At 40.3% G+C, this 13,292-nt stretch overlaps 1 protein-coding gene across 5 annotated transcripts in view; it reads right to left on the minus strand.

The window, feature by feature from the left end:
• Positions 1-1,829: 1,829 nt before the first annotated feature.
• Positions 1,830-13,292, minus strand: part of ELF1 (E74 like ETS transcription factor 1) — an 86,813-nt gene continuing 75,350 nt past the window's right edge. For 3 of the 5 annotated variants that reach the window (XM_058018854.1, XM_058018851.1, XM_058018852.1), the window contains exons 8-9: positions 12,338-12,805; positions 1,830-3,516 (exon numbers count right to left, since the gene is read on the minus strand). In XM_058018854.1, coding sequence (XP_057874837.1) covers positions 2,901-3,516; positions 12,338-12,805 — 1,084 coding nt within the window. In that variant the 3' untranslated portion in view covers positions 1,830-2,900. The remainder of the gene's footprint in view (positions 3,517-12,337; positions 12,806-13,292) is intronic. The other 2 variants (XM_058018855.1, XM_058018853.1) reach the window with 1 other exon arrangement.

Consider the following 13,292-nt stretch of genomic DNA (forward strand, 5'->3'; position numbering starts at 1 on the left):
TGCAGTTTATGAGACCACTAGCAATAGGGGTTAGAGTATTAATTGAAGAAAAAAAGTTATATAATCTGTAACCAATGAAGGCTGATACCTTTGTTAAAACTTATAACCAGGGTGAAGTTTTAGTAATCAGAGAACCAGCCTTTTGTGGGTTACCACCTAGCTCCCTACTTTGTGCAAATCAGAATAAAAACAGAAATACCTCTCAGTGTGTCAGCTGGTGCTGTGCACCAAGCACCCAGCCCATGTCCAGGACAACAACATTGTGGACAGGACTTCTCAAAGGCGGCCTGAGGCCTCCATCTTCCTCCGCCTCCTCCGGATGGAATTTCCTTCTGTGAAATGCCTCAAAAATAAACAATTCTCCTCTGTGGCTTCACACACGTGTGGAAAAGAACTGCGGCCTCAATTTTTTTCTGACTCAGAAGTGGCTGGGATTTTAGCTATCGTGTTTTGTTTGGCTGCTGCCACAGGCACAAAGGCAGCTGTAACAGGGGAGGGGTTGCTCAAACTCCCAATGTGAGCTCTCATTTCATGATTGACTCCAGCTTTTCCCTTCCTTTGCCATATCAAAGAGAGTTCAAAGTACAGATCCACCTGGCTGGCGCACCAGAGCCCAAGGGACACGGGGAGGGAGTGATTTCCATTTACTGTCTGTTACACAACAGTCTGCTGCTGGAGATTTCCACCACTTCTGCAACTGACATAAACTAAACTGACAAAGCATTTTCCATGTGTAATAGCTGCATCTATGGCATGAAGTTTTGTTGTGAAGATGTAACCTTATGGTGCAATTCCCCCCCCCCCCACACGCATTTCCAGTAAACACCAAAGCAACTTCCCTGCATCTAAAAATTAATGTCAGTCAAACATTATCACTTCAGATTTTTTAGAATTATGAAATATTTGTAGTATAGGAAAACATCCCTATTTTATAGTTTGATTTAAAAAATAGCTTCCATCTCCAGTGCTTCCGTCAATCTAACACAGCCCTCGGGGTGAGGACTGTTACCAGATATGCTCCCACAAAGCTTATCCACATTCCTGAAAATATTGCCAGCACTCCCCAGCTGCAGGGAGCGCTGCCAGATAAACAACAACTGGTGTGGGTATGACCAGCCTTCCTGTAAATGGGTGAGGTGCTGGGTTTGCAGGTGGAACCCCGACTGCCAAGAGTCAGAGGGAAGAACATTGAACTAGCACAGCAGCTGTGGCAGAGAGCTGCATGTTCAATAGTTTGTAGAGCTCCTTCTGTCAAGCAGCAAGACCATACTCTCTCTGCCACTCTACTGCTCCTATTAGTTTTTCTAGTATTAGTGCTTAAAGTTATATTTAACCTTACCAACCAATCAATAAAACTCCAACATTAATTCAATCATAGAAGGTCATATTCCCTTTCATTTTATACTGACAATCATAATACCAGGCAAAATATTTATTATTAACTTACCCTCTGCTTAAACACTGCAACATGCAAGTTTTTGAAGCCCTAATAGCTTGGGCTGTCAGTTGTATCATACAAACTACAACAACCTTTCTGAATTACACTCAGAATTTTGTGTTGTTTGTAACATACTGGGAAATGATGGAAAAGAAGTTTAGGTCCAGTTCCCGGATTTATCTCAATCTTCACTTCAGTTCAGTTACAAAAATATACATTACTGCTGTTTCAAAGGATATTCAAGTCTGTTCAGAAGTGAATTGCACATGTTCCACCACAGACCCACACTGACTAATGACCCTGTCCCTGTTTCTCACTGTATTTTACTTATTTATGATGACTGTCAAAACATTATAATAATTAAAAACATTCCAGAGTAAATACAGAAAAGTGGTTTTCCATTTGATTTATTTTCATAATAAACCAATTAAAATACAAAAGAAGGACCCAAGGTTCAATGGGCTCCATCATTTAAAAATTTGTCTTTAAATACAAAGTCACTCAGTAATATGAATACATATAACATTAGACCTCTAAACATAACGATCTTATTGATCTTATTTGCATCTATCAAAAATTTGTATGGAAAAAATTTAGCTGAAAAAACTTCCCTGCAACATTGAATATACAGTATTTACAATCAAAAACCAAGAACTCTTAGCAGTATTAATCTCCAAAAACCTGCATAAATTGTATATATTTAATTTCCCTCCCCCCTTACAAAATAATCTGAAGTAGAAAGCAAGATTGTTAAGCTTCATAGTCGCAAAATGGCATGAAACATTTGCACCTGTAGTGATGCCGTTAGCTTCTGTAATTAAATATATCTGATGTTTTCATATAAAATATAAACATGGCATTGTCATTTCTGGAATATATGTTTTGAGTACTCTCAATAGGAGTGTATATTCAGTTTTGCACACACAAGAGCTTGTGCTGCAAAAAATACAAGAGGATACCTGGTTATCAAAGTCTAAAACTGATGTCATTCACTGATATGAAACAGATACTCGATCATAAAAATTCAAACACATGGAATGAAACTGTCTTACTAGAACTAACTGCTGCTTCCAAAGGTGATACACATACAGATTAAACAGAAAAGGTTACAATAACATTACTGCAATGTAAATCGGCAACAGACTGACAACAAAATAAGGGAAGTTTGGAACTTTGGCCAACAACCTCAGGAGAAAGTCTTCATAGCATAAAAAGCATGTTCCTTCATGCCTGTACTTTGAAAAATGAGTAATATATAATTTTATTTATATGATAACATTTAGCAATTAACAGAAAATCAAAATCCATCCTAAAGCATGAATTCTAAAAATTAACTGCAGAAATTTAGTAGCTTTGCAACATCATGCTTCAGAATCAAATAATATATACATAACTGAAAAGGTCCCATCACATTTATGAAAATAATCATCCACAGGGTCTCTTTTTTTTAATTATTTAATTATCAATACAAATTGGGTTCCAATGGCTCATTTTCTTGCTTCACTTGCACGTTAGATGGGAAATTATCTGAACTGGACACTACCATGACAAATGGTTGCTGCTGGAATCTCTGCTCCGACTGCTCAGTATCTTCTACTTTGTCATTCTCCTCCTTCTCCTCTTCTTGTAGGCCAACCTGCTTCGTGTCCGGCGCTTTAATGACCGACGTGATCACCGTGCCCGAGGGCTGGGACACCACCTGTGAGCTGCTGGGCGAGAACGTCACCACGGGGGTGCTGGAGCTGAAGGATGGAGATGAAGCCATGTTGACTGTTCCATTGCAAATTGTCTGCACGCTGCTGGTGAGCACCTGCTGCACTTGTGCTGGGCTCAGCACAATCGAGGAAGGAGGTGAGACTGGCTTCTGAGACTGTAGCATGATGTTTTCTTTAAGAACCGTCATGGGCTGGGAAGTAGGAATGGCTTGTAAAATGAATTTCTGTGCTGTTGTTACTGAGGCTGGATCTGTGCTGGCTATCACTGTAGTAAGAGGCACTGTCTGGAGTGTTACAGTATGCAGCTGCTGATTTCCAGGTGAAACAACCACTGGAACCTGGGTTGGAGTCTGCAAAGTCCTGCTAAGATTAGAGAAGATTATTGTGTCAGAACACTTCCAGGCTGGATTTTGAAAAAATAATTATAGATTTACCACAGAAAAAACATTTGGCATCATAAACATTTTATTTACCCAAAAGAGGTAGTAGAATCTCTCCTAATAAAACCAGAACTGGACTTGACCCCCTGGATTCAGCAAGATGACTCCGAAAGTAAAGGTACCCCATATAAACTCTACTGCCATCACCAAGCTGAACAGCCTGCCTTTAAAACATTCAGTGGTTCATCAGGAAACCTAGAATCACATCCAGGACCTCTACCTCAAGCATTGACCAACATCAAAAGCACAACCCACTAGAGATCTGCCATCAGTTTCAAAAATTATGCCAAGTAAGTAATAAATCACAAGCCTAACTCAGGCCTTGATTGTCCTGACATCCACATATACATTTAACTGTATTCAAAAGCATCCACATGTTAGCAATGTCTGGGAACAGCCTTGCCACACTTCCAGGACACAGAGTTCTCTGTCTGCCAGGCTCACACACAACTTCTGGTAAAAGAGCTGATCAGAATCTGCTTCCAAAACATCATTTTAAATTAGGAGTGATTGCAGGCTAACAGACTTGGGTACCATGTGACTGTCAATAGATGTAGAGCTCTGGGAACAACATTAGAGGATTAAGAGCTGTATTGCTGGAGTACACAGCTATTGCAGTGCACAGTGGTTACTGAAATGTGGCAATACACTCCAGTCACACAAATTAAAACAAAACCCCCAGAAAACATAAATGGCTATCAGGGGAGGGAGAGAGGAAGGGAAGGGTAACTGCTCTGAGACCCTGACACAGCTTGTTCCATGCCACCATGCCATGCTGTCTCTGGCAATCTTTCTTTCCTTCTGTTTGTCATGCAGAGTTGTCTCTAATCTTCCTGCTTCTCTTCAATGTTTAGTCCTACCTGCCCTCCTCCCCCTTTTCAGTCTTAAGCTCTCCCTGGTGTTTTCTCAAAAAAAAAAAAAAATAACTATCTCCACCTCGTAGGTTATTTCTACCCCTGCTGCCATCACTTTAGATGGAAAGCAATTTACTGTCAATGTTCATACTTTCACGCCTGTGCACAGTATTGCCTGCTCTTCTTTCTGAAGACTGCACCTCAGATATGCTGTAAGGGTTGCCTGCCATACATCAACCATGGAATGTCCTCCATTCTACACTCCTTCCACCCATTCAGAATTTATTTTTCACAGCTCTGTGTAAGTCTACATTTCAACACTTAGCCACTGACCAGTCCAATCTAATTCAACATATTCAAAACTTCCATTTAAGACCATACTCTGGCTACCACAGTTGCAACAAAATGCTTACCAAAGCAGGACTTAGGTAGTGCTGAAGCTATGAGACAATATGGAGGCAGATGCTGCTGCTGGTCATAGTCCAACTGCACAGGGAGTTCCATTCCCTCTTTCTTAGTGCAGCAGCAGAGACAAGTACAGGAATATATGTAGAAGGTTTCTCATGTCCCACTCAGCACAGTCCTCTAGGAAAGGCCTCTAGCTGAGCTCCAAAGACTGCTCCAGCAAGAGCAGGCCCAGTAACCCTGCTGGTATCAGGCTCAGAGCACGTGGGTGCTTCCCTGAGCATCTTCCAGCTGCCAGTCCTTCCTGCAGGCAATCTTTTCCCCAGATCACATAGGGCTTGGTGATACAAGAAACAAAATTTCCATCTGTAACTTTCTCTTCCTCCCAAGAAAGACAGTTGCAGTACCCAGCAATGCTGCTACAGCAAACCAAATCCAAATCCTTGCCAATACAGGCCTCATCACAGCAGCCATCATAACAATGACACAAAATTTGATGTGACTGACACCAGAGTCAATCTTGAGCTCCTTTTTCACACAACAGAAGAAATCCCAAGGAAGAAGTTCATGGAAATGGGGCTGGTTGAAGGTGAAACACCAGCTAGAGTGATTGCTTCTTTCTTTCAAACTTCTGGAGAACTTGATGCTGGCACATCAAATACCAACAACCAAGCCTAAGTGCAAGGCTCAGAATGACATTACCAAGGCTCATACCAAGTCTCCTAAGGGTTATCAGTGCTAACTATTTTTTCCCCCAGCAATTCCCCTGGGACCTTGACAGAAAAGTCATTAATGTCCATGTCAGAAATAGCAACAGGATGAGGGCATCTACTAGGTTCTTTAAAAAACTAAAAAAGCGAACTATCTACAGTTAAATAAACTCGTAATAAAATCAAAATGTCAGACAGGTACAGCTCAACCCAGGAAAGTCTACAGAGACCAGAAATGCAAGTGGAACAGCTATGAAGGAGAGATAACTGACACTTGCCATTAGAAAAGCATCAAAAGAATCAGAATAGATACCAAGGCAGTTCTTTAATCCATGAAGAAACTTACCCGAGTTTGAAGGATTAAGAACAACACAATAGCTGCAATTTTGAAAGCAGGGGCTAAAGCTGCTAGTCTGTGCCAGTAGGCCCTCAAAGCATTATCTTGAAGCTACTTCCTTGTTCTGTAGTTGTTTTGTAAAAATAAAAGCTGCTAGCTGCTAAGTGGCTTTGAAGGATAAGCTCGATATGTGTGAACTGCATCTAAAATCAATGCAGGTATCTGTGAAGCACTAGGAGCAACAGCTCTGAGAGACAAAACCAGACCACTTGTCTCAGAACACTCTAATTAGTATCTGCATATTAATCTGCAGTCCCGTGCCTGAGGTTTACTCCAGATGCACTGTCTTCTCCATCAGCCAAGATACAAATGCATGATACAAGTACACATCGACCTGTACATACACGTATATGCATACACAAACAGGGTGTGCTTGCTACCTGCATGCAGCAGGTAGCTGTACAAGCACATAATGAATATTTATTTATGTTAATGGCAGCCAAGCAAGACATTTGCCTTAGTTGTTAAACCTGATTACTAAATAAAATCTCTCTTCCTAAACTATTTGCCTTGAATACAATTGAAAAAAGATACAGCTTGATTAATTGTTTTGTCTGTTTTACAAAAAAAAAGTACACAATAATTAAGGCGATATATTAACATTGGGCTACACTGTTTTAGGTGCTTTTAAGGCTATATTTTGCTATGTTTCTGAATTTCACTGGCATTTTGCTAACAGCCTTTCTTCTCTAAGGTACAAATATTTTGCGTGATTATTTTAAAAGTTGTTGCTGAGGTTTCAAAAAGAACAAGAACATTGAGCAACAGCAATGGAAAGGAAATTCTGCCATAAAACAATCTGATTACAACTGAGAAAAGAATGACAAAAATTCTGAAGTCATTTTAGCTTTGCAGAAAATGATCATCTATTTCTTGGGCCATATTTTACAGTTAATGGCTTAGAATTGTGCAATATCTTATTAGCTCATCAAGAGATAAATAGTGACAGGCAAGAAAAACAAGTTTATTTATGGTAATTTATGTGAAATTTATGAGATGGAGAAGATACCAAAAATATTGAAGCTGCAAGCCAAGGTAAACGAAGTATTTCACAGCACGGTAATAAAATGAAACAAAGCAATATTAAGACATATGTAGAGAGAGGTAAGAGAGGACAGAAAGAGAGGACTCAACTCTCAATGTGTCCTTTTTACTGAACCACAAAGTCTAACAGTCTTCTTTCCAGAATTTTTCAAAACTGCACAGTCACCTGATTAAAACTCAGGAACTTTGCTGCTAACAGAGCTACAGAACCTCCACCTCTTTCAGCAGTGCCAAAGACATGGAAAGAGAGCTCCTAAGGATATCTTCTTATTGTGCAGAAACAAAATTAATCTAATTAGATGACACTATAGTCCTTTCTGTCAATAAGCAGTCACCTTCTTGCATATCTCAGAAATTAAATCAGAAGTGGGCTTAAGAAAAGGTCGGTTTCAGCTGCAGGAAAATCAAAATGTTTGGTTATAAGCAAAGTCTTTGCTGTGATAGAAGTTGTCCATATTGGAAATGTGTTCTGAGAAACACACCCTGTTGTAAGCTAAATCACTTTTTTTAGTAGAAGCCCATTGAGACCACAGTCTATTTCTGACCAGCACCTCCCTTAGAAAGGACATTTTTCTCACCAACCTGAAACCTGGATTGCAGTCAAGCCTTTTCACTTAAGAGATTACAGAGATGAGGTCTTTGTAACAGTCCCCTGTTTCCCTTCCTTTGGGGAAGGCTATGGCAGCAGTGTGCCAGATCCAACAATACCTACTAGTCAGTGTGCTGGAGAGCTTTCAGAACTGCAGGCTTGCCTTTGGAGCAATGACAGAAGACTTCTGCCTAACTACAAACAGAAGCAAAGCACGTGCACTGACGGTGGCCGACCAAAGGAAGGGCTTCAGAAGCTGTTTCTGTTTATTTGCAAGTCTACAGCTGGCATCATCCTCTTTTGCCTATGCTCCCCATCAAGTCCCGGAGAGACTTAGGGAGCCCTTTACCAAGACCTACACCAGGGATGGTTTTTATTCAGGAGACCTATAGAAATGGCACAGGAGGGATGGGCTACAACACCAGCTGACATCGTGCAGATGGGACTCTTGCACTTATTCAAGAAAAAGGGACTGAAAGCAGATGGCCAATGCAAAGTCTCAGAAGAACAGTGCCAGACTGCTTCCCTTTGTCTGTGGGGTTATGTGAGCTTGAGCAAAGCCAAAAGAGGTAAGGTGTGAAGGATGATTACAGAAAATAATGCTGACATTCACTGTGCAACTTACACAAGACAATGTCTATATAAGGTATGAGATGAAGACACTTCATTTGATATAGCAGCTGAAATCACATTTTCAGAGTTGATAAACTCCTGCTAGACAATTCTTTTTTTTTTTTTTTTCAGCATCAGCATTGCTGCAGTCAGATTGCCAAAGCATCACAGCCTGGTCACAGGAACACATTATGGAACAACAGCAGAAAGCATGTGTTTGCTTGGGTACACATGGCTTTCAAAGGCAATTGACTCTGCTTACTGGGACCAATACATAGTGCTGGTGAATTCTTGGCTTCATCGCTGTTCTTACTCAGAATGCTCACACCCTGAATAAACATGATTCACGTTCAGCTACTTCTTCCTCCTCCTGAATCAGGATCCTGCCACTGCAATCCATGCTTGTGTCACCTTCAGAAGTAATTTTCTACCTTGAAGCTTGCAAAAAGGTCAAGATGAAAACGGTGGCTGATTCATCATGTCGAGGTTCTCCCGTTCAGAAGTGAACAGAGAGCATATCCCATTGGTCCTCTGTGGCCTGTATTAGCCCCAGCTACAGAACTGAGTCAGGATTCTGGTCTTCTAACGTGCTCTGTCCAAGCTACCACAATGACAACTTGCAAGTACAGAAAGGAAACAGCAAGCTGAATTTTGACAGAAATAGATTAAAACCTGAAGTGTGGTAAAAGATTGCACAGGGTTTGTCAGAAGTCAGCTAATTGCAAGTTTCTTGGCATATAGAGCTGCTAGCTAGAAGGTTCAGCCACGTCCTGTACAGCCAATAGCAGACACAGACATATAAGTTAAAATTACTCCCTATATGATATTGAACTGTAAGTAATATAAGAATCTCTTCTCACTCCATCTCAAATCACTACTACTCTAGATTAAAGGTAAATGAAAATGCATCTCTCTTTATTTGTAGTCCTCATCATTTAAGGGACAAAGTTACTTGTCCAAACACAGGCACCTTTCAGGCCTGTAGGATGCCCTAGGCAAGGTAAGTCACTAGCCAAACAGGAGAGGTGCACTTTCTGCAGCAACAGAAAGGATGCCCTTTAATGCTCAGAATGAGCCAATGTATACAGAGCTGAATCCCAGGCCAGTGCCTCCTAATTCCAAGGCAAAACAAAATAACTCCAATAATCCACGTATTCTGATTAACCTGTGTCCATTATCCTGGTTTAAACAGAACTTTACAAGCACGAAATACAAAGAAACTTTTCTTCCTCATAAAAGCTGGCTCATCTGTAAAAGTAAGCAATAAAATGCTCATCCAGAGAGGCATTTTTGGTTTTGTCTTCTCACTGGAAACATGTAGTGCCAAACTCAGTTGCATGACTCGAGTCTGCAGTTACTGTGCCTGCATACACTGAGCCAGAACAGTTAGACCTGCAGTATAGCAGTGTGTTTACAATTCCAAATATCCCATTGGGGATACTGGATGTTTTCCTCAGTCAGCAAAACCCAGTTTGCTTGACCTGACCCTGCTCCTGCCCTGTTTCCCAAGCCTCAGTTAGCACATCACAGCCTTTCTGTTTAAGCACTGGGGCTGAAGAAGAGACTTTTATCCTTTGTTACTAACACTTCTCCTTGTCTCCCTTTCATAGAGAAGCACCAAAACTTCTCCAAAAAGCACATCAAAAGCCAAGACCTTTCCACTTCAGAGTAAGATACCAGCTTTGTGCAGCTATAAATGAAGTCACTGCCTGCCTTGTGAAGAGCCAACCACAGATTTATCAACATGCCCATTCCTTTGAGAATTGCCAAGAGGCTTTGGGGAACTTGGGCCTTGGGCTGCGACATTCTCCCAGTGATGCTTTGGGAGTGCTCTGTACCAGGCAGTGCTGCCTAGTGAAGGTCAGGGATGATGACACAAGCACTTCACAACAATCTGTAAATATGATTTTTTTTACCAAAAACCTTAGCAGAGAAGATGCACATGCAAACATTCTCTGAAGGCTATGTTAAAGTGTTAAGATATCAGTTGTTTTGACCTCAAAGATGCTCAATATTTTCTGTATTATTTTTTCTTCTCACAACAGAACAGAAGCAAATTGCTGCAGAGGGAAAACATTTATTTCCATGAAGAAGAGGGGTGAACATTTACATGAGTAAAACTTTAGAAACTAAATTGCATAAGACAAATTATATGGGTTCAAGAGGTTCACGCTTCAAGACAGAGCCCAATCATAAACTGGTATGCATAAAGAAAATCTTCTGAGGATCATTACCAGATCCTGGTTGCTGTTTTGCCCAAATTATCTTGGCTATTTACATGCCCCAGCCACTGAACAGCAACTGGCAACCAAAGCTGCTATTTGTCCTCATGCTTCCCACACTATAAAGTGGCTCCAACCACAACCCCACAGTGTGTGCATACATCAGAAGTTTTGTCAGTTCTTAGTCTACAATGGCAGTCATACCTGCTGTACATTTTCAAGTCAAGCAGACCATTCATTTCAACCCTTACAGAAGCCCTGCTACAATGATTCAGAATGTGTACATTCATCTGCCTAAGATTTACAGCTGTCTGAACAAACTGTTGTTTCAGCCTTATAAAACAAGACCTAAAACATATGCTCTGAAAAATGTTCAGTATGTCATTCTTCCTCAACTAACTATTTGAATCTTGCCTTTTGAAGCTGAGCAGAAATATATCTGTCATAAAATACATTTTGAGAGCCTGAAATGGGCAGTGTCTATTGCACAGGACTCATCAGCACCTATTTTGCAGCTTGTCCCAACTTAGGTAAAAGCACACCAAAAACGTCTGGATTGTAGTTTTTATATTCACTCTAACTGCTCAGACCCTTTAGTATAAACGTTCTTAATCAGCAGTACTTCTCTACATTCTGAAAAGGTTTGATGCTTCTGTTTGAACTCCTTCACTTTGTCATCTTGGCAAAGTACAGTTAGAGATTTCGTGGAATAATGTTCTGGTTAAAAACAATGGATGTGAACCAAGATAATACAAAATTCTAAGGATTTAAGGCTTCTGTTTCATCTGAGCTTCACACATGTATCATCTTTACCATTTTCTCCCTTAGTTTATTACCCAAGGTCTGACTGGGAAATACTGTAATGCAGTACTTAGATGTCATAATGTCACTGAATAGCTTTCCAAACATTTGGCTGGACTTCTTGCCTGCATTAAGTCTTACAGATAATTCTGTTTGTTGGTACCATTCCTTATAACATCTATACTACTGATATTGTTTGTGATCCATAATCTAGTGTAGGTCTAGCCTAGAGCTATTTAACTCTGCAAGTTGCTGAACTTTCCCCCTATTCATGTTTAGCGTTATTGTTCTGCTGACTCATATGGTTCAACCTCTGCTGCAGGACAGAACTGACAATGTCAATAGCCTCAGTTATGTCTGTACTGCTTTCCCTTTACTATGTTGCCCTTGTGCATTTTTACAAGTAAATCCTGCTACCAAGGGGTAAGTGCAAAAGAGTCATGATGCTTAAGTGCTGTGTAGTGTCAGCCAGCTGACTCACAGATGAAACATGGAAGAATGACTGGCTCCCAAATGTCTGCAGATGCACAACCCCCAAAAGATTAGTCTGTTAATTGTTTCCTACAATTGGAAGAACTTGTTCTTGTTACAGCAGCAAAATGCAAGAGCAGGTAATATGGAGCTTTTCCTTATAACTGGGGACAATAGAAAAGATGCAAAAAATGACAAAAAATTCTTAGAAAGAAAAATTAAGAAGCAAAAAGGAAAATAATTTTGAAGGTATTGTGCAAACGCATGTACAATTCAAAAGCAAGGACACCAGTGTAAAAGCAGACATGAAAACACAACTTCTGTGTGGGACAGAACTGACAATGTCAATTTTAAAGAGAAGTTGTACATTTTTTCCTTATTAAATGATATCCCCCAGGCCTAACACCATGGAAAAAGATGAGGTTCCCTCCACCATAGGCAGTACAGTTATGTGTGTACCTGTCATATTATGCTGTAGTAACTCTAAATTCCTAGGATGAACCACAAAGACATCATTTCACTTCAACCAAACTGGAAAACTAGCATTTCTTGGAAGCAAAACAAACAATCAAGTCTATCTAGCCATCAACCAGTGAACATATTATCATTCAAATATTTATTTTCTGTGCATTTTCTTACCTTATATTCTGAACTGAGGAATTTAGCGATTCATCTGGAACATTACTGGTTACAGCTGCTTGTCCTTCTGTGAGGGGCTGCAATGGCTGCATTACATGAACTGTCCGAAAAAGCTGAGCAGGTTGTACTGGCTGTGGAGATTGCATTGTCCTCAAAACTTCTGAACTCAAGCCAGGTGTCTGCTGCTGTACAACTTCAACTTGCTCCTTCAGCTTAGCAGGCTTTGAGTTTCCTGTTTTTACCACTGAGGCTGATCCTCCCTTTGTTCCTGCGTTTGCAGATGCTCTAGTTCTGCTTGGTTGGTTTCTGTTGGCCACAGCAGGTGAGAGCAGAGTTGAATCTGATGATTCAGTGCTAGGGCTGGCATCTTCATCATCAATATAGATGAGATCTTTTGGCATGTCTTTAAATTGATACACCAGGCGCTGACCTTCTACTTTAGCAAGGATTCCCCTTTGGTAATAGTATCTGTTTAAAGTGCACACACAAGTTACACAGGTTTTCTGACAAAAACAAAACAAAGCAACAAAACTCCCAGAAAATACAGCACCAGCAAGCCAAAAAACTTTTATGTGTCTAGTTTCTTCATTATAAAAAGTGGCCAATTTAATAGCATACTTTTTCCCTCAAACAACTTTTTTTTACTGGTATTTCATGCCACCTTTTAACTGCAAACTTAGATAACTCTGAGGAGAAAGAAAAGAACTCCATGACTTCGCAGATCCGCTATCAACTAGCACTTTGTAAAAAGTTGCATGAAACTTTCAATTTTCCTTTTGATTCCTACAGTTCTTTCAATAATCTGAATTCCTGTTTATTCACCAGTGAGCACAGGCAGACATTTTAGCTACAACAAAGTGAAGGGAACAGGACAGGAGAGCACTACTTCTGTTATATTTACAGAATTAGTAGGATAACTTGAAATTATTTGCCAGGGTGAGGCAAATGAAAAGAA

Source organism: Melospiza georgiana, chromosome 2, assembly GCF_028018845.1.
Source record: "Melospiza georgiana isolate bMelGeo1 chromosome 2, bMelGeo1.pri, whole genome shotgun sequence".
NCBI classification, from domain to species: Eukaryota; Metazoa; Chordata; class Aves; order Passeriformes; family Passerellidae; genus Melospiza; species Melospiza georgiana.